At 45.1% G+C, this 21482-nt stretch overlaps 1 protein-coding gene across 3 annotated transcripts in view; it reads left to right on the forward strand.

Annotated features, from left to right (window-relative positions):
- Positions 1-21482, forward strand: part of OCA2 (OCA2 melanosomal transmembrane protein) — a 423655-nt gene that overhangs the window by 148512 nt on the left and 253661 nt on the right. Inside the window, exons 10-12 of one of the 3 annotated variants that reach the window (XM_057494742.1) lie at positions 14837-14908; positions 16270-16335; positions 18879-18935. The exons of 1 other annotated variant lie outside the window; for it this stretch is intronic. In XM_057494742.1, the coding sequence (XP_057350725.1) occupies positions 14837-14908; positions 16270-16335; positions 18879-18935 (195 nt within the window). The remainder of the gene's footprint in view (positions 1-14836; positions 14909-16269; positions 16336-18878; positions 18936-21482) is intronic. One more of the 3 variants, XM_057494743.1, reaches the window with a different exon arrangement.

A 21482-nucleotide genomic window follows, 5' to 3' on the forward strand; every position in this document is an offset into this window, starting at 1 on the left:
CTCCCAGTAGTGCACTGTGAAAACGCTGCTCTACCAAAGCACGGTTGTTTTAATAAAAGCAATTAGGCCTTTACAACATTGAAATATCTCCTTTTATCAGCTGTGAGTCAAAGAAGGCAGGGGCCAAGAACATGAGACGATCTCAAAGGGTAAATGTCTTCTAGTTTCAGACGGGTAATCTGAGATTTAGAAGGACTAACAGCAATATTTTTGGCCAAGGTATCTGGAGAATATCCACAAATTTTGCCAACTGAGTCTTAATAGTGTAACTAGTGTGTTCAGCTAACTCTGAGGATTGAAGCTGTTATGCACAGCAAAATTGTGGTAAACCAGCCAGATGGTACAGATCCGTCAAAGTGTCTGATCAGTAAAGGGTTTCCGTGACACTGTGTAGTCTGAGAGGTTCTCTAGGTAGGGATGATCTTTTCTAATAGAAATTTCAGCCACAGAAGCAGCACTGGCCTGTCTAGAAAGGAAACCTTTTGTTTCGTGAGAAAACATACAAACCATGACTAATACTTTTTAAAATCTATGAGATGGGGAAGCTGTATGAAATTCCTTTGGCAAAACTTAAGCGGCCCATTTGGCAATTTGAAAATGCACAGGGGCCATATGGATGTATGGGACAAGTGAGGTAGGCATTCTTTACAGGCTTATTAATATTTCCCCACCAAAATTGATTCATGAACACTATTATTTTATCAGTAGACTGATACAGTGGTAAGTAGAGGGAATTTGAGAATTTCTTGTAAGTCAGATTGTTATTTGGTACAAATCAAAGTTCTCTTTTTTAATCAAACCAACACTAGATTTCTAGTACTAATTTTCCTTCTATTGGGTCATTTATTGGGTATTTCTTCTCAATTTTTTCAAATTACCATTTGGGAGAACATGACTTTGGAACATGACAGAGGATTGGCTATTGGCTTCTTTAAGGACAGCATTTTGGTAGAAATACCTAGAAGGTAGTCTCCTTTGGCCTCCAGAGAGTTGAATCTAGAATGTCTAGGAACTTTAATAGGTGGAGCCAAAATATGATATCTAATAAATTTTGCACATAGGAGCCATTTTTAATTTTATCCTCATTGGAGGTTAGGAAACCTCATTTTTTCCCTAATATTCCAAAGTCATGAGCTATCCCAAAGGCATGAAAATCAGTATGAAGGTTTGTGATTTTTACCCTTGGCTAAGGTATAAGCTTGAGTATGGGCATAAAACTTAGCATATTGGGCCAGAGTGACCAAAGGTAGAGGTACCACCTCAATGGCCTCAAAAGTAGTTTCAATTGCATACCCAGCACCATTTTCATCCTTTAAATAAGAGCCATCAGAAAACCATGAATAATCTGCATTAGTTAGGAAGTTGATCTGTCAGCATAAGCAGTTGTGAGGGGTTTCATCTGGAGCCAAATGTAGTCCAAGACCAGATCCCCAAGATTAGACATCGAACCTGAGCCTGAGCAAACTGTGAGTTCTCTTTGGAGACTTTATGGCGCTTTAAGGCCAAAGTCTTAATAGGTGGTTGCTGTCTTCCTGTGAAGAGGTTTGAGAAGGGAAGCAGAGAACTAAATCTATTGCAGCAAAGCCTGCAGAAAACTTTCTATCATGCACATCAGCATTTGAGCTTTGTGAGAATCAGGACTCTGAAACCTGGGCATGCCTGTCCAGGCATATTTCCATTTTTCCCAAGTGAAAGCAAAACGATACCAGATATATGTTAGTCTGGGGAGAGGAGATCCCAGGGCAAAATACCTCTAGAAGTCAAAATCAGGCAAAGGGAGAAATAAAGTTTAAAACCCTTTTATTGCTTACAAACTGCAGTGCAGGGGCATCTCTCTTCCCGGCGCCTGAAGAAGCAAGCAATCAAGCAAGCGCCTCCCCTTAACCTCTCAGGTTCAGACACGCCCTGGTTGCCCAGGTAATTGCCCATTGACATGGAGATGAACTTCTCTCCACCCCTGAGGATATGCAAATGCACTAAAGCCAGGCCAGATGTTCTGGAAATGTTACAATTTTACCCAAGGGCCAGGCTTCCAGAAATCTCCGCAGCAATCTACTCATTCTCCTTCTTCTGCATTCATCCGCGGGTGAGAAAACTGGAGCACTGTGACCAGACTAATGACATAAAAATAGCAACAGCAATAAAATCATGATAATCCTCAAGCTGAGGATTCAGCTAGGTTCAAAGTCCCTGCAGATTAAGTCCATAGCTCATCCATTCCAGAGTCAGGCAGTAGTGGAGGTTTCAGAGCAATCATCCTGCAGCAGCTGCAGCCAGGGGGAACATTCAGGCCACAAGGAATGTAGGAGAAAATGATGGTAAGGGCGATAAGATACATGTTTTAATGACACCAGCATAGGCAAATCTTGTCCATCAGGTAGGATACAAGCAAGAGAGTGGTCTTGTGCTAAAACAGTGGCAGGAATGGGATCTCGTCCTGGTCTAGTATGGGACTGGGATACTAGACCAGGTACATGCACTGGCCATAAAGATAAAACAAAACTTCCCCGCAAGATGCTCTTACCTACTGGATGTTTTGGATACACTACCATGACCTTTGGGGGCCATTCAGCTGTTACTCCAGGAATACACAGGAGGCCAGCTTCCAGGCCTTTCCCCCGAGGTGCCAGAAGGGCCAGCCATCGCTGGTCCATGTGTCAAAATGTCCAGGACCAGGTCCACCCAACAGTGTCTCCAGGGCTTAATGCAGTAGGGCTGGCAGCAGGGTGTTGCTCTGCTGGCCGTATCCTGGCTTCAATAACTCTTCTCTGTTTTGGATGTACAGTTGTATAGGAGAGGCGGCAAGGTGAGTGAGCATATCCACAGGGCTCAAAGCTCCTTTACAGGGCTTCTCATTCAAATGCCACAGCACTGTCCATAGGCAAACTGACCAACCCCATAGACTATTGGTGTCTGACTTCAGGCCAGATTTCAACAAACCGTTGTACCTCTCTATCATGCCTGCCCCCGTAGGATTACGTGGTACATGAAATTTCCACTTTATTCCTAATTGCTGCACCCATTCTTGTAACGCATGTCCAGTAAAGTGGGTGCCTTGACAGCTCTCAGTCACCTGCAGCCAACCATAGGCTGCAAAGAGATGCTCCAGGCTCCTCTTGGTGGTTTGCTGATCTGCGCAATGTGCAGATAAAGCAACCAATAGTCCAGTAGCTGTGTCCACACAAGTCATGGCATACCGATATCCTTCTGACATGGGCAGAGGCCCAATATAGTCCATTTGCCACCTGACAAGGGGTATTGGCCCCCTTACTATTGACCCATGTTGCTGTGGGTCTTGGTGTAAGTCCCTCTAAGAGCACACAAGGCACTCCTTCTGGGCTCTGCTGACTTCTTCAAAGATCAATGGCAAGCCCCACATTGTCTTTTGCCATGCATGCAACAAATGCTGGTGTAGCCATTGGGCCACATCAGAGGCAGGCTTTCCTTCTAGCCAGCACACCTGGGCCAATGTGTCTGCTTTATCATTCCCTGGGGATGCCAAAGGCAAATGGCCTGTCACATGATATATGGTAACTGTCTTATTCTGACCAGAGGCCCACATGTTTTGCCACAACTCTTACCCCTAAAGGGGCCAGTGACCAACCATCCAGTTGGCATGGTACCATGTCGGTAGCCACAGGGTCAACCCCCAATAAATGGCCCAACTGTCAGTGTGGACAACTATAAGGGAGGGCTCCTGGTTATCATGAGCCATACTGCCTGCAATTCAGCCCATTGACTGCTCTTCCCCTCTCTGTCCTCCATCCATATTGTCTCAGTCTTAGGATGGAAAACCACAACCCTCCACTTTGGGGGCTGCCCACAACTGGAGCCATCTTTGTACCAAACATCTTCAGGTATAGGGGCTTTTCCCTCCTGATAAGGAGTCTCAGCTACCAAGGGCTGAAAAGCAAGTTCTTCCTGCTTTCCACTGGTATATGTCACTGGCCCCAATAAGCATTGGAGTTCTCCACTTAAGGGGCTAGTAGAGAGGTTGCTACACTGCTATAAATATGAGCCCCATTTGGCCAGTGTAGGTGTCTGTGCCACGCCACTCCGTGCTCTTTGGGTCCAGTCTCGCACCTACCCCATGATGGGGTAGGTGGTTATTATCTTGGTTGGAGCTGTTCCAGCAATGGGCTAAATAGCCAGCAAGGCATGGTACACAGCAGCCAGTTGCCTCTCTATCAAAGTGTACCGGACCTCTGCTCCTTTCCATAGTTGTGACCAGAATCCAACAGGTTGGCATGTCCGTTCAAGCTGCTGCCAAAGAGCCCATCCATAACCATCTTCGGTTACATGAACATCTGGCTCACAGGGCCTTGATGAGTCCATTACATTCAAGGCCTGTACGGCCTTGACTGCCCGCTTGGCAGCAGTAAAAGCAGCTGCACATGTCTCATCCCAGTCCCACCTGTTGCCCCTTCATACCAACTGGTATAAGGGCTTCAGAATTTATGCCAAGTGTGGGATAAACACTCCCCAGTAGCCCAAAAGACCCAAAAACTCTTGTAATACTGCCACAGTGGTGGGGTGGGGAATGCCTGGACTTTGTCTGTAACTGCTTCAGGAACAACTTTAGTTTTACCCAACCAGATAACCCCCAATAATTTCAAAGACAAACTGGGTCCCTGAACCTTGGTGCTGTTCACAGCCCATCCTTTTTCCTGTAGTTGTTGCAACAGTTTAGGAACTGCCCCTTCTAAATCTGAAAGTGAATCAGATGTGAGCGTAATGTCATCAATGTAGTGATACAACCACACTCTTTGTGGTTTCCTCCATGTGGCCAAGTCCTGGGCTACAAGTCCATGACAGATGGTGGGACTGTGGAGGTATCCCTGTGGAAGGACAGTGAATGTGCACTGCTGGCCTTCCCATGTGAAGGCGAACTGCTCCTGGTTTCCTATGCTATGTCAATAGAGAAGAAAGCATTAGCAAGGTCTACTACAGAATGATACGTTCCCAGCTCATGGCTGAGGGTGTCCAGAATGTCTGCTATAGAGGGGACAGCAGCGTGCAAAGGGGGTGGGACTTTATTCAATTCCTTGTAGTCCACAGTCATAGGCCAGGAGCCATCTGGCTTTCTCACTGGCCACACTGGGGAATTAAAAGGACTATGAGTTGACTTTATGATGCCCACCCTCTCCAGCTCCTGTAGAGTTTCTACAATTTCTTTGTGCCTCCCAGGCAATTTATACTGCTTAATATTTGTCGCCCGCCGAGTTACAGGCAGAGCTACAGGTGGGTGTTTAGCATGTCCCCTCAGAACTGCCTTTACCACACATACACTCAGTCCGAACTCACCTGCCATGGTCTGTAACCACAGGCCCTGCAGGATATCTACCCCCAAAATATATTCAGGGATGGGAGAAATGTGCACATATACTCCTTTGGTGGTAAACACCCTATCCGTAGTGAGATTTGGGCTTTCTTCACTCTAATTGCCTTACCCCCATAGCCATCTATCTCAGCAGGGGTCCCGGGAAAATGCTCAGGGTTGCCATGGATCAGAGAACACTCAGCTCCTGTGTCCACCAGTGCCAGGACACATTGTACATTCACAGGGGACCAATGAATTGCTAATTCTACATGTGGCCTTTGGTCCCCGCCATGTCCCCCAAGGTGGGGACTTTGACCACCCCCCTCAGTTGAACCACAATGCCCAAACATCCTCCTGTGGGGATGAGGGCTCAGATGAATCCTGAGTACTGCCTCCCATGAAGTTTTGCAGGGACACAGGCCAGGCATGAGTCCTGGACCTCAGTGGCTGGAACTGCTGCTCTGGCTTAAAGTGGTGCCACAGTTCTAACAATATTCTATTGGGCTGCACATGGAGTTTTTCTTTCACTACCCTGTCCTTTATCAAATCAACCCACATCTGGGTCCTCAAGACCTTCAGGGGGCCTTTAGCATGTCTCCTTTCAATCGTGGCCCATACTTCCCTCTGTGCCTTTATTGTTTCAGCCTCCCCCAGATCTGCTAAAGTATGAGTAGCCTCACCTATGGGTTTCCCTAGGTGGGGGGTAAGAAGGGGCAAGAGTATTCACTAGGAACCCCAGGAGAGAGGTGGGAGCTGTATGCAGCACCAGATTTCTCATTCCTACAGTGAACACCTCCTCATCAGGGCCCTGGGGGTCCATATTATAGATGATATTTTTCATACCCAATTCCTGCAGTACCTGTTGGAGCTCTGCTTATGTTTTCCAGCTAGTGGGTAAATGCGGTAAATCACCCTGATTAGGCCAAACTACCCTGATGGCAGCTGTCAGCCATTCCAGGAGTGTCTGATTCCCTGAGGTGTGATGGGCATTTTGCAAGCACTGCCGGAGGGAAGGGTGAGTCGTCAGGGAAGCCATCCACTCATCTCAGTACCCGAAGTAACAATGTTCTCCACCCCCATACCTCAGAGACGAAAAAGCCACGTAGGCAGAGATTCCGATGGCCTCTGCCTATACCGGGTGCTCATGTCCAGAAGCTCATCCTGGGAACAGGGGCAAAGCATCGAGTGCTCCCCAACCTGGGGAGGAGGCTGCTCCTCCCCCCGAGGAACCCGCGATTTTGTTTTTATTTTCTTAATTACAGCTGGGTGGGCCTTTTAAACAGGAGAAGATGGTACCTCCGGCGGTGGCCTGAGTAGCAGATCTGCCAGTGGCCCCGCCTCCTCGTCTTCTCCCTCCGGCTCCTCCACCAATGGCTCCTCCTCCACCATCTCCGGGGCTGAAGGCACCACTCTTTCTTCCCCCTCCCCCATGGCCTCCTGCAACGCGGTTTTTCCTGCGCCTCCCCCCTCGCCGCTGCTAAGGAATCTTCTAGGAGCGTGACCTGTCTTTTCAGTAACCATCTCTCTTCTTTAACAGCATCCCATAGGTTATGGCCCAGCTCCTCCAAGCGATGCTGAAGTGTGTCTCTCTCCTGCCCAAGTCCCTCTCTTTCCTGATAACCCTCTCAATAATCCTCTTTCTCCTGTATAACATTTTCCACTATCGCAATGAAAAGAGGCCCTACAATGCCAGCTGCTACACGGCCCCCTAAGGTCTCCAAGCAGTCTTCCAACTCAGGGAGGGCTAATTCAGCTTCCAGTGTTTCCACCCTTCCCCGGTTCTGGGGAGGGCCCCACCCCCACCCCTCTAGGAGGTACTTTACCCTAGACCAACCCCCCACTAGGGGTTCCCAAGTTGGAAGCCCCACAGCTGGGGGGATAATAACAGGTGAAGCGGCACCCTCTGCTGCTGCATTCACTGGGACCTCCCCACCATCCACAGGAGCAGCCCTCTCAAAGGTCGCACCCTTTATGACAGATCTCGGGTTCACAGGAACCCTGCCAATTGGGCCAGATGTTAATCCGGGGAGAGGAAATCCCGCCTTCTCTCTCCCCTGCCTTGGAAGGAAGCAAGTAAGCCCCTCCCCTTAATCTCTCAGGTTCAGACATGCCCTTGGTTGCCCAGGTAATTGCCCATTGATATGGAGATGAACTTCTCTCCACTCCTGAGAATATGCAACTGCACCAAAGCCAGGCAAGATATTCTGGAAATGTTATAATTTTACCCACAATATCCTTATTCACTGGAATACTAAAAATGCACTGCACAAGTCAATTACAGTGAAAAATTTGCTTTCAGTGGGAATGGATAGCAGCAGTTTATGGGGTGTTCAGAAGAACAGGGTGCTGAGGAGTGGCAATGTTATTTTTGCACAGGGGTCCTGGACACACCTGCATCCTCAGCCACTGGGTTTTCTCACAGGTAAAATACGGGTATTACAGGGGCTAGTGCAGGGAGCCTTGTAATCTTCTATTATGGGCTTGATGCCTTGAAGGGCTTCTTTATTATTTACAGAGTGTTGATTAAGTCTAGGAAGAAGTTTTGAAGGACCTATTTGAATCTCAATGGGAGGTGGGTTCTGTCAATATCATTTGAAGATTTTGCCCATAAGGATGATAGGAACAAATGGTCAGTGTCCCCAGATGCAGCTCTAGTGCCATCAAAGACAGAGCAAATAAAAGATGTTTAAAGGTCACTTAATTCTCCTGGTTGTCTATTTTGATTACTACTGCCAAATTCTAGAATTATTTCCCCCCTTTTGGGAGAAAGTCTGGCATGATACATATATTTTAAAGAAAATTTTGGCCCAATGCATGAATAGAGTGGAGGATCTAAGGAGAAAAGGGTGTATATCTCTCAGGAGCCTAGAAAAAAGGGAATAGGTTCAGAGACAGGAACTTGTTGAGGTTTTTTTTGAGACGATGCCTATTTGAACTGTTTTAGTGCTCTGAGGCAGGGGCTGCTTTATAGCAGTGGGTTTAAGTATGGAAAATATAGCTCCAGGGTCAATGGACAGAGAGAGATTCGTTCCCACTGCAGAGTGGTTCCTCTGAACCAATTAAGAAGGAGGACTGGAATGAGCATTTGTAGTTCCTGATCACGGGGAGTTATTAGGAGGGCTTTGGAAAGGCTGGCTTGAAGGCTGAAGGCATCTACAGTACTTACATTTGTAACAATCTTTTTTTTTTTCTCAATGTCCAGGCTCTTTGCAAACAAGCTGGTTTGCCAAATTAACTAAATCTGAAGCATCCCAACCTGTTTGTTTTAACCAAAAGGGAAGGATCCCAGTTCAACCCATAAATAAATGAAAGGGCAAGCTCCAAGATCCTATTTCAGCCAACTGGAGCTTAGTCTCTCTCCAGTCAGCAAAAAGTACACCCACCACCCCTAGACCCTGCCGACTGACCAAAGCCATGACTCATCACCCCCCCAACTACCCCCAGGCCCAGCCAATCAACCAGAGCCACGGTCATCACCCCCCCAAACCGCCCTGGAAACCCATAAAACCTTTGTTCTGGGGAAAATGCGCTCTTTCTCTGGCATCTTGCCACTGCATTGGTGTAGATGAGAGATTGAGCTCGAGCTAGCTCGAATAAAGGCTCTTTGCTTTTGCATCGGTGTTGGCTCCTTGGTAGTCTTCTGGGATTCGCGACTTTGGGCACAACAATAAACATAGAGTTAAATGCTAATGGGTGGATTCAACATCTAAAAGAAGACCAGAACTTTCTTTAAAGACGATCTGAAGTTGATGGTGATAGTCATAAACAGGTTTATCAGGATTTTGTGTCCGTGTTTGAATTTTATTTGAAACATAGGCTTAGGAAAAGGTACTATAATTGTTTGGTGGAGATTTTCAGTGAGAATTCTAGCATTTTGCCAAACTTAGGGTTCTGTTTCTCTAAATCCCTTTCAGGATCTTCCCACTGAGCCAGTTTCATCCAATGCTCGGTCTGGCTGTCACCAGCGCACACGTGGATTAACTGATACAGATCTGAGAGACCAGGTCAAGTTTGAATGACTGCGCTAAATCCTTCAGCGGACCTGGATGGGTCCTGGGCCACTTCGACCAGGGCTCCAAATTCAGCCTTAGTTCAGGGAACATAAGACACGGGACTTATTCAGATCCTCAGGAGACTTAATCTTAAAGGGACGGTTTTATTAGGTTCAGGAAATGGGGGAAACAGACATTCCCTCCAAAATGGGTTTGGAGGAAAAGGGAAATTCAGCAGAAGGGTTAGAGTGATGGAATGGAGGATGTGGAAGGGGTGGGCAGTGCAGAGGAGATAGAGGAAAATGGTCCCAGAGGCAGGCCTGAGTGCACGGGAGCGGGTGTCCTGAGCCAGAAACGATGGGGGAGGGGGAATGAGGCCTCGGAAGCCATTTGGTTCCTTTAGATTGTTTATTTGCCTCAGTTAATTCAGAAACATATTTTTCGAAGAGGCTAACTTAGAATCCTGAAAACATTGGGAAGCCTCAAGGTATCAGTTAAAACAGGTGTCCCATTCAGGTTTTTATTTTGTTTTTGTTTCTGTTTTCCTCTTAAGCAATGGCTTTCTAAATAAATTTTGAGATAAACAAGTTTGGGGAGATCAAAGGTTCCCCAAAATGGCCATAAGAGTTCTAAATCAATTCTGGTTGAGTCAGTCTATTTAGTTAGATATGTTCCTGAGGAGGCACCACAGTTTTAAATATAAAACTGGCCATGGTCCCTGAAACTGGGGTGTTGGGGGAAGGGGCACCCACAAAGTATTTTGAGCATTTCTTAAAGGGTTTTCTTTAGAGCAAACAAAAAATTTCTAAACGGCTGAGTTTCAATAGGAGCAGTTCTTGTTTCCAAAAAAATCAGACCAAAGGCAGCACAGTTCCATGGGAACGGTTCAATCTCTGAAAGGATACGGACCGAAAACTAAATGAATACTCTCGGAAAGAGCAAGGCCTTAAAGTGGATCCTAAATAAAGCCTGGAGAGCTCAAAAATGCAGAGATGGCAGAGCTCAAAATCCAGGAGAAAACTTCCCAGCGATCTCTGGGGTCAGCAGGAGAGCTGGGAGCTATGGGCTCTGTGGGTACCAGTACCTGATTGCTCAGCAGCCTTGGAGTGGTTGGGGGTCTTCTCTGGATCTCACTTCTGGCACCATGTAATGTCAACCTTAAAAATAGATCAATCCAGTTATTTTACCAGAAGGATGTGTTTACTCAGAAATAGCAGAGAATTGCAATCTGGGATATGCATGCTAAAATACAACCATAGGCAAGTCCAGAGAACAAAGGAGAGGAACACACTTTTAAAGAGGAAAGGGTCAAGTTGGGAGGGCTATTCTAAGCAAAAGTCCATTGGAGTAAACTGGGGATCCCACATTTCTTGGCACCTCATTGGTTGAGTTATAACAGTTTCTCATTTTCAATGGTTGGGCCACTGCAGGGAAGTGGTAGGTGGAAACATTTTTCGTCCTGCTGGGTAGCAAAGTCGATAAAACAGATGGCATCCATCTCTTCCAGTGGGGGGGATTTACAGGGAATGGTGGGTGTGAGAACGCCCCCTGCAGGCATCCTGACACAATGTCAGTGAGGTTTCTCTTAATTTTCACAAACCCTTTCCTTAGAGGTCTCCTCAGCCAAAAGCAAATTTCATCACTTGCAAATTCTACCTTCCACAAAATACTAAGCACAGTTCAATCAGGTTCTTTGCCACTTTGTAACAAGGATTGCCTTTCCTCCATCGTCCAATAATGTTCATCATTTCTGCATTTCTAAAGGCTTTATCAGAAAGGCCTTTACTGTCTGTATTTCCATCAACATTCTGTTCATGACCACTTTGTTATTTTATAAGAAGACTGAAGCTTGCTCTGCAGCCCCCTCCTCCTGAGCTCTCAGCAGAGCTGCTTTCAGCGGTCTGTTCGCAGTGATGACGTTTTTCCCTAACACGCCCCTCCAGAATCTTTAGCCTCTACTCATTGCGCCTTTTAATTAGGTGATTCCTGTAATAGATTTTTAGATGTAACTGCTTTTGCTACTTTTGTCTTTTTGACCTTCATACTAGCTTTTAAGTAGTTGATCTTCTACCTCTGCTATATGTTCGTTTTACCAGTGGTAATTTTTCCCTTTCTTAAATTTCTTGCCTCTATTTGGGGTCTTTTCTCTTCCTTGTAAAGAAATCCCTTTAACACTTCTTGTAAGGCTGGTTTAGTTGTGGTGACTTCTTTAACTTATGTTTGCTATGAAGCTTTCTATCTCTCCTTCAATTCTGAGTGTGACCTTGTTGAGTTGAGTATTCTTGGAAGTTTTTTTCTGTTCAGCGCTTCGACTGTATGACACCATTTCCTTCTGGGCTGTAGAGTTTCTGCTGAAAAATCAGCTGTTAGCCTTATGGGGTTTCCCTTATATGTGACGTGTTGCATTTCTCTTCTGCTTTTAAGGTTCTCTCTTTGTATTGATCTTTAACATCTGGATTACTCTGTCTTGGTGGGGACTTCCTTGGGTTCATCTTGTTTGGAGCTTTCTGTGCTTCCTGGACCTGACGGACTGTTTCCTTCCCCAGGTCTGGGAAGTTTTAGGTTATTATCTTTTCAAAAAATTTTCAACTCCTTTTCTCACTCTTCTCCTCCTGGGAGTCTTATAATGCAGATCTGATGTCCCAGAGCTCTGTGACCCTGTTCTCATTTCTTTTAATTCTTTCCTTTGCTGTTCAACTCGAGTGCTTTCCACTACTCTATCTTCCAAGTCACTGGTTTATTCTCCTGCATCCTCTAACCTGCTGTTCATTCCCTCCCATGTATATTTTCTATTTCATCTACTGAATTCTTTGTCTCTCAATTTTTTAGACTTTTTATCTCCTTGTTGAGGTCTGCCTTCAGTTCTGCTGTTTTCTCAAGTCCAGTGAGTATTTTTATAACTATTGCTTTAAACTCTTTATCAGATAGATTGGTTAACTCTGTTTCATTCAGGGTTTTTTTCCTTTTTCTTTTCTCATTCTGTCATTTGGAGTGTATTCCTCTGTCTCCTCATTTTGTGTGGCTTTCTATGCTTGGTTCTATTAATTAGCTGAAAGGGTTTGCTCTCCCTGTCTTGAAGAATTGGCCTTGGGTGGGACAGTCTTCTGTGTAGACTGCATGTGCCTCATGGTTTTAGCAAGCTGGAGGCCAAGTAAGTGTGAGGCAGGCTTTAGCTGGTGCCAGGGCTCCCAGGGTGTGGTCCCAAGGGTGTGGCCCTGGGGCCCCGTTGGAGGGGATTCTGGGTGGACACCTGTGGGTTTTGTACTGACAGAGGGAGAGTGGTGTGCCAGCAGCAGGTCAGGGGTGCAGTCCAGGCAACTCATGGATTGGCACCAGCTGAGTCCCCTGTGCCTCCTCACCCGTATGCCTGTGCATGCTCTGGGCTACTTGGGACTGCTCTGAAGAATTCCCATATTCGGTGCCTGCAGGGTCCTCTGGTGGCATGGAGTCAGACTCTGTGCATGTTCCCCCTTGGTCCCTGCATGCTTGGGCTGCTCCCAGGAATTCCTGTGATGATACCCACTGGTTCTGCTGGGCGCTAGGATCAGACACTCTGCACTTGCATTACCTTGCAGAGCCTGTATGCCCTGGGCTGCTCTGGGGAATGCCTGTGAGGGTGCCCTCTGAATACTGCTGGCAACCAGGAGTCAGCTGCACACTCGAGTTCCCCCAAGGTGCTCTGGGGAGTTGCCTTGGTGGCACCTGCCAAGATTCATGGACTGTCCCTGAGGACCAGGGAACTTTCCAGTCCTGCTGGTGGGGGCTGGGCCAGTGGACAAGAGCAGGCAACAAGGTGGGGCTGCTGGGTCTCCTTTGGGGTACCTGGGCATGGGCAGGGCTCTGGGGGCGGCCTAGAACAAGTTCAAGATTGGTGTGTGTGCCCGGATCCTGCTCTCTGCCACAGCAACATGTGGAAGGAGTGCAAACGGTGGCACACCAGCTCCCCCAGGCCCGGCTGCCACCAGTGGTTTCCTTGCCAAGCGGAGGATGTTTAGTTCTGAAACTTGGGTTTTTTCACTTATGGTCTAGTTGCACTTTAAGCCACCAGGCTCTTTCCTGAGTCTCAGGGCAGGGAGCCCGCGCCCGGCTCTCTCGGGGCTACCCCTCCCCCTTCCCTCTGCTGGTGGCTATGCTGGGGGTGGGGTTCCCTCAGTTACCCCATCTCTGTCTTTCTGAACATTTTGTTTTTGTTGTGTATGATCTTTCTGTCCCTCCTATAGGAGGTGTTCACTTTGATACCCATTATTTTCAGGGCAAAATGCTTTGTGTATACGTGTAGATTTTGTGTGCAGGTGGGAGAAGGCAGATTCAGGCTCTCTCTACTCTACCATCTTCCCAGAGTCTGGTTTTGATTTATTAACCTTGAGGCATGGCAGGCTTAGATTTTGATTTGCTTAGGTAGCTGGTAAGGCATTAGAGTCACCTCAGTTTAATGGGCTCATTAATTAATTTAATAGGACATATGTTTTCATTTCTCTGGGGTACATTCCTAAGAGTGGAATTGCTGGTCAAATGGTAAATTTATTATTTGACTTTTTAAGAAACTGCCAAACTTTTCCACAATGGCTGCACCATTTTACATTCCCACGAGCAATATTTCAGGGTTCCAGTTTCTCCACATCATTGCCTTTCTTCATATTTTCGTTAGGTAGAGAAAGCCAAGGAAATGCAGGAGTCCAGACTGGTGACAGCAGGAATTTAATAGAAGACTTGACTACGGAAGTAGTGAGGGGCTGAGATGGAGATATTACAGCGACAAGAGGAAAAAGTTTTGGGATTTTATAGTAAATAGTCTTTAGTCAGTCAAGTGGGTGTTTCCAAGGGTCTTGGCAGGATGCATGTGCAAGAACTTCCAGCTCTTGGTTAGCAAGACCTGAGCCCCATGGATGTCAGCAAGGTCTGCACAGGCTGATTTCTAGCTCTTCTCTGGGCCTGCAATTTCTCTATGAGTTAAACTCAAAATTTCACAATTAGTTCTCTTGTTTATGCCTTCTCTACAATTTTGTCTTAAAAATTCCACATTCATATTAATTATAATTAGATAGAAAGAATACTTTCATGATTCTGTGATAGCACTGAAGTTTTAATTCAATTAAGCATTTGGCTGTGTACCTTTGGTTTAATAACAGTCCCAGTAATCCCAGTAATTGGGCAGAATTGACTTATGTTTTGGAACTAATGGTCGCGTTGTCTAGGGATTATATAGTAAATAATTAATGACAATTTGCTGCAGGCTTCCTTATAGAACATACTTTATCTAGATTTCTGCTTCTCTTTCAGGGTCATCTAATTATTCAGGAAAGGAAAGCAGCTTTCTTTAGAAGGCAGACTGGTGGTGGTTTTTTCCTGGGGTGTCCAGACTCTGAAACAGCAAGGCCCACAATTTACTTCTCTACAATTTACTTACTGTCTTAACAGATATGGTTAGAACAGCCAACATTGACAGATACTTATATCAATAGAGGATTTTGTGTGCTTTAAGCCCCTTGGACTAGGATGTAATACTTTCCTATGTTTCTTCCAGATTGTTCACAGGACACTGGCAGCCATGTTGGGGTCCCTTGCGGCTTTAGCAGTGCTGGCTGTGATCGGTGACGTAAGTGGTAACATTTTGAGTGAATGTCTTGCAACTCAAAAAAATGTTAGATTCAAAGACCATCCAGGAATTAGGCATTTGCTGGTGATTTTCATTCTCTTCTATATCATTTCCACATTCCCTCCAGGAACCATGCTAGAGGCATGAACTAACAAACTTTATTGGCATTGATGAGTATTTTTCATTTCACGTACCACACATGCACATCCTGGTAGTGTTTTATTCCATCTTTAGCCGAGGGAAGGCCGATCATGGTCACGTGTTTGCCCAGGGCCGTGTGCCGAGTGGTGTTAGCGTTGGCCCTGGTGTCGTCAGCCCTTGGGAACTAGGGGAGGCCATCCTGGCTGGAGCAGAGAGGTGGGTGGTGGTGAGGTTGGGGTTCTGTCCTGCAGACACTAGGAGGCGCCTGGAGATGCATGTCTGGGGAGTGATGGAGACCCATCAGGGTCTGAGTGTGGCGCATCTGGCAGGGACACAGGAGCAAGTGCAGGGAAGCAGGAGGGGCCTAGTGCCCACTGGAAGTGGAGACGTGGAGTTGTTTGAGGAGCAATGCTGGAACCACACAAGGTGGAAACACACAGAACTAGATCTGAAAACTACTGCATAGAACTCAGTGGATTGTTCTGAAAACTGTCATGAAAGGCCATTCAGTCAACCAAAGAATAATGATTGTTTTAAAAAACTATGTGGGGCTATGTTCAGTTAGTTATTAAGTTTTTTTTTTTTCTTGGCTGAAGTTAGTATGAACATATGCAAACTCTAAGGGTAAAATGTCCCAGAATCCTTAAACTTATAAGTAAATCACTGTTATTTTTACTCAGTATTCAGGAGTGGTGTAGTGGTCATTATTTCAGTCAGAGATGGTTAGGGGGGGCACATGATTTGTGCTGCAGGAGGCTCGCTGGGCAGCTGTGTAGCCCCCTGGGCCCGGCCTTCCTTGTGCGTCAGCGTTGTCAGAAGGTGAAGTGAGCGTGAGCTGATGAAAGGAGAGCAGGGCGAACATATCCTCAAGATTCTGTCATCCTGCTCTGGGTCCCAGACCACAGGAAGGTATATGTGGACTCCATTAACCTCAAGGGCCAATCCTGCATTTCAGGCCACTGTTCTTCACAGAGTTGCCAGGAACAGGGCTGAAGAAATTTGCTGCACTTGTTATGAAATACACAGGTTAACATTACATTGTCTTGGGTCATGACTGTTTTTCAACAATGATATCATCTGACTTCAAAGGCAAGCAGATGGGGTGGTTTGCGACTCCGGCACAGTGAGTGGGTTTGCTGTAAAGGGCAGCGTATTTTTATAGCTCATCACCATGGGTGTGGTGCCGAGGAATAACTGGGGAATTTGTGCTTTGATTGCAGAGACCTAGCCTGACCCAGGTGGTGGAGTGGATTGATTTTGAAACCCTGGCCCTGCTGTTTGGCATGGTAATTACAGTCCTCCCTGTGGGACAGGGCTCTAAGCCCCTGTAACCTGGGGCCTTCTTTTTTGCTGTTATTGCTGATAATCCTTCATTATATTAAAAACACTGTGTCACTTCATAATCAGGGCTTGATTGAAAAGTGTTAGGGCAGGTCTAGCTAATTTCTCCTGAGGAAGAATGGAATGCTTGGTGCTCTGGCTGTTTAGATGGGCATTTCAAGTATCAGGCCTGCCTGATAGTGAAATAATATTGCCATTTAAGAAATTTAGCAAGGTTTTTTAATCACTGCCCTTAAAATATAAAATGGAATAGCCCACATAACTGAACCCTGTAAAAAGTTTTGGTGATTGGGAAGATCCCTTTAATTGTACAGATAAAGGAAGAAATTATCCTGTAGTAATTGTGTGTTTGCCAGCAAGAGGCCACTCTGTGCTGGTGCTATAAAGAATGTCACCAAGTCACCTTGTAGGAGAGGAACTGTATGGGATCTGAGTCTGAAACCAGTTTCAGTAGAGTGAGTGGAGTTTGATGAGGGCCTGGACAGCAGTGAGGAGGACTCATGCATCTTTGAACAGATCCCACAACAGCCGAATGGTCTGAAGGTGGGTTTCCCCTCTCAGGGCGAGAAGACCAGTGTACAGAAGGTCACTGCATATCCTCATTTTCCTTGCTAACACTTTATTCCTGCTGGCAGTCTAAACGGAGGGCCCTGCTACTGTAGGCTTTAATGTGACTCAAATTAGCTGCCTCTCTGTGCTCAGGTGTCATAGAGGAGCTAATGTTGTTCTGGGTCCTGAAAAGTATATAGTGTTTGGGCATCTGTAAGGAAGAAGGGAGACCTACCAGAGGTCTCATAAAATACGTGAAAAAAAGACCCCAGGGAATGGTGCGGTGGTGTGCTGGGGCTGCTGGGATAAAGTACCGCACGCTGAGTGGTACGTAGACAACAGAAGTTTATTTCCTCGCAGTTCTGGAGGCAGGAAGCTGAGGCCATGGTGTCAGCAGGGTCAGTTCTTCGGGGGCCTCTCCTTGCCTCTCAGGCGGCATCTTCTCCTGCACCCCCACTTGGTCTTCCCTCCTCTTGGGCCCCAGTCAGACCAGTTTAGGTGGGGGTGGGATGGGGCTCAATTTAATTTAATCACAGTAACTGACTTAAAGGTAACTTAATTACCTCCGTAATACAGTCACACTCTGAGGTACTGGGGGTCAGGATTTCAACATATGGATAGGGTTGGGGTGGCGCAATTCAGCCCATAACAAATGTTTAAAGTTTTTCTTAATTGAATCAGTTCACCAAAGTTCTATGGTTCTAGAACTTTGGGAGTGCAGACAGTCTGTATAACCAGAACTCTGCCTTTTCTGCCCTATTTCATGGCAGTCATCCACCCATGGGGCCACTTACCCAACCCCCGAGTTTCAGCCTCTCCTGGGTGGTTCTGGCAGGAAACGTGGGGAACCGCTTCCCCGCCACAGTGGGAGCCCACCCAGCACCTGCTCATGTGCGTGAAGTGCTGCATTCAACAAACAGCCCACGGTGGTCTCTCCAGACAAGGCAGATATTTGTACTGAGGCTAAAGTGATTTTAGGCACTTCTTTTGCACAGTTTATTTGAAAAGCAATATTGGGCCAACTCTTTTCTATATACTTTAATTTACATAATTTTATTGAATTTCCCCAAGAACCTTACAAGGAACGAACCATTCAGAGGCGAGGTGAGAAAACTCAAGTACAGGGGATTAAATAATTTTTTGCTCAAGGTTAAACCACTTCTAAGTGGCAGAATCAGCCTATGAAGCTGCATCTTCTCACTCCTAGTTCAACACATAGTGCCATCTTAGGAGGATAAAGAATCTTCCAGAAAGTTCAGGCTGGTTGAAATGTCTCCCTGATTAGATTTGAATAAATGGAACATTACCTTTTGTTACTATCTAGGATGGTTATTGTCACAAACTCAATGTCATTCCTAGAAAGAAATGCAAATGAGCAGGCATTCTGTTGTTCATACAGAACCCAGAGAAGAATCATTTTAATGTAATTGCTCTTATTTGCATGTCTTGATCACATTGGTGACAAGTCTTTAAATTATTTTAGGAAACAAAGTTTAAGCCAGTTTAAAAATGTTAAAATGTTTAATGCTGCTTGTGTTGAAATATATGTGCAGAAGTCCACATTCTGGCCTATTTCCTTCCCTGCTTCTCACTTTGTGATGGTGACTAAGTAACTTCCCATCTCTGCCCCCGAGTTTCCTGGTCTATAAAGCAAAGAGTAAAAATAACATCTGATGTTTGTTGTGAAGATTAGATGGAGTGATAATGTACCTTCAGCACATATCCCTGGCCAGCATCTCAATGCAAAAAAGGTGGCCCACAACAGGCTCCGTTAAGGGAGCTGGTAAGCAGACCACACTCAGCAAGAGAGTGCGAAGCGTGGTGAGGTGGGGGCTCTCACACAGAGCCCAGGGCTCCAATCCAAACGACCTTCCGATGTCCTTGCAGGATGGTGCTCTGCTAAAAGATCTCCTGTCTCCTTTTCCTCTTTTCCCCACAGATGATCTTAGTGGCCATATTTTCAGAAACTGGATTTTTTGATTATTGTGCTGTAAAGGTAGGTTTGATGTGGCATTTGTTTTTTATGTATTCATTAATTGGTATATTAATTTTTCTACCATTATATGTTTAGTTAATAACACTGCCAAATAAAGCAAATATTTTAACATTCTGTCCTTGTCACAGTTACTTCTGTAAGGCTGGGGACAGGTGCCAAGCTAGGTCATGTGGCTCTCAGCTTCTCAATGAACACCTGAAGGAGGAGATCAAGGGAAAGAATACTAGGGTTGAATGTTTGTGTAACATTATATAAATTGGCAGGTTGAGAGCTATATATCAACTGTTTTGCATTTTAGAGTATCTAAATATTTCAAGTCATCAGCTTCTGATTACTTTGCTTTTTGGTGAAGTAATTTCAATGATTACTCTCCAAGCATTGAATATATAAACATTCACTTTTTTTTTTTTAGTTTTGAGAGCATCAGTTTTTTCCCTTGCTTTTTATTGTGCTATCATTAATGTACAATTACATGAGCAACATTGTGGTTACTAGACTCCCCCATTATCCCCATATTACAGGGGTTACTGTGTACCCCATTACAGTCACTGTCCATCAGCATAGTAAGATGCTGTAGAATCACTACTTGTCTTCTCTGTGTTGCACTGCCTTCCCCATGCGCCCTCCTGCTACATTATGTGTGCTAATTATAACACCCCATTTTCCCCCTTATCCCTCCCATCCTACCCATCCTCCCCAGTCCCTTTCCCATTGGTAACTGTTAGTCCATTCTTGGGTTCTGTGATTCTGCTACTGTTTTGTTCCTTCAGTTTTAGCTTTGTTCTTATACTCCACAGATGAGTGAAATCATTTGACACTTGTCTTTCTCTGCCTGGCTTATTTCACTGAGCCTAATTCCATCTAGCTCCATCCATGTTGTTGCAAATGGTAGGATTTGTTTTCTTCATATGGCTAAATAATATTCCATTGCATATGTGTACCAGATCTTCTTTATCCATTCATGTACTGATGGACACTTGGGTTGCTTCCATTTCTTGGCTATTGTAAATAGTGGTTGTGCTTGATAAACCAAGCTTGTGCTTGGTTGAACTAATTAACATTCCCACCAGCAGTGTAGGAGGATTCCCCTTTCTGCACATCTGCGCCAACATTTGTTGTTTTGTCTTTTGGATGGTGGCCATCCTTACTGGTGTGAGGTGATATCTCATTGTGGTTTTAATTTGCATTTCTCTGATGATTAGCAATGTGGAGCATCTTCTCATGTGTCTGTTGGTCATCTGAATTTCTTCTTTGTAGAACTGTCTGTTCAGATCCTGTGCCCATTTTTTAATTGGATTATTCACTTTCTGTTTGTTGAGGTGCATGAGCTCTTTATATATTTTGGATGTCAGCCCTTTATCGGATCTGTCATTTATGAATATATTCTCCCAAACTGTAGGATGCCTTTTTGTTCTATCGATGGTGTCCTTTGCTGTACAGAATAGAAGCTTTTCAGCTTGATATAGTCCCACGTGTTCATTTTTGCTTTTGTATCCCTTGCCTGGGAAGATATGTTCATGAAGAAGTTGCTCATGTTTATGTCCAAGAGATTTTTGCCTATGTTTTATTCTAAGACTTTTATGGTTTCATGACTTACATTTAGGTTACTAACATCCATTTCAAGTTTTCTTTTGTGTATGGGGTTAGACAATGATCCAGTTTCATTCTCTTACATGTAACTCTCCAGTTTTGCCAACACCAGCTGCTGAAGAGGCTGTCATTTCCCCATTGTCTATCCATGGCTCCTTTATCATATATTCATTTACCATTATATGTTTGGGTTAATATCTGGACGCTCTATTCTGTTCCGCTGGTGTGTGGGTCTGTTCTTGTCAAATTGTCTTGATTACTGTGTCTTTGTAGTAGAGCTTGAAGTTGGGGAACAAGATTCCCCCTACTTTATTCTTCCTTCTCAGGATTGCTTTGGCTATTCGGGGTCTTTGGTGTTTCCATATGAATTTTTGAACTATTTGTTCCAGTTTGTTGAAGAATGCTGTTGGTAGTTTGATAGGGATTGCATCAAATCTGTATATTGCTTTGGGCAGGATGGCCATTTTGACAATATTAATTCTTCCCATCCAAGAGCATGGGATGAGTTTCCATTTGTTAGTGTCCTCTTTAATTTCTCTTAAGAGTGTCTTAACAGTTTTCAGGGTATAGGTCTTTCACTTCCTTGCTTAGTTTTATTCCTAGGTATTTTATTCTTTTTGATGCAATTGTGAATGGAATTGTCTTCCTGATTTCTCTTTCTATTAGTTTATTGTTAGTGTATAGGAAAGCCACAGATTTCTGTGTATTAATTTTGTATCCTGCAAATTTGCTGAATTCAGATATTAGTTATAGTAGTTTTGGAGTGGAGTCTTAGGGTTTTTTATGTAGAATATCATGTCATCTTCAAATAGTGATAGTTTGACTTCTTCCTTGCCAATCTGGATTCCTTTTATTTCTTTGTTTTGTCTGATTGCTGTGGCTAGGACCTCCAGTACTATGTTGAATGAAAGTGGGGAGAGTGGGCATCCCTGTCTTGTTCCTGATCAAACGTGAAAA

This window comes from Manis pentadactyla, chromosome 18 (assembly GCF_030020395.1).
Source record: "Manis pentadactyla isolate mManPen7 chromosome 18, mManPen7.hap1, whole genome shotgun sequence".
Taxonomy (NCBI): Eukaryota; Metazoa; Chordata; class Mammalia; order Pholidota; family Manidae; genus Manis; species Manis pentadactyla.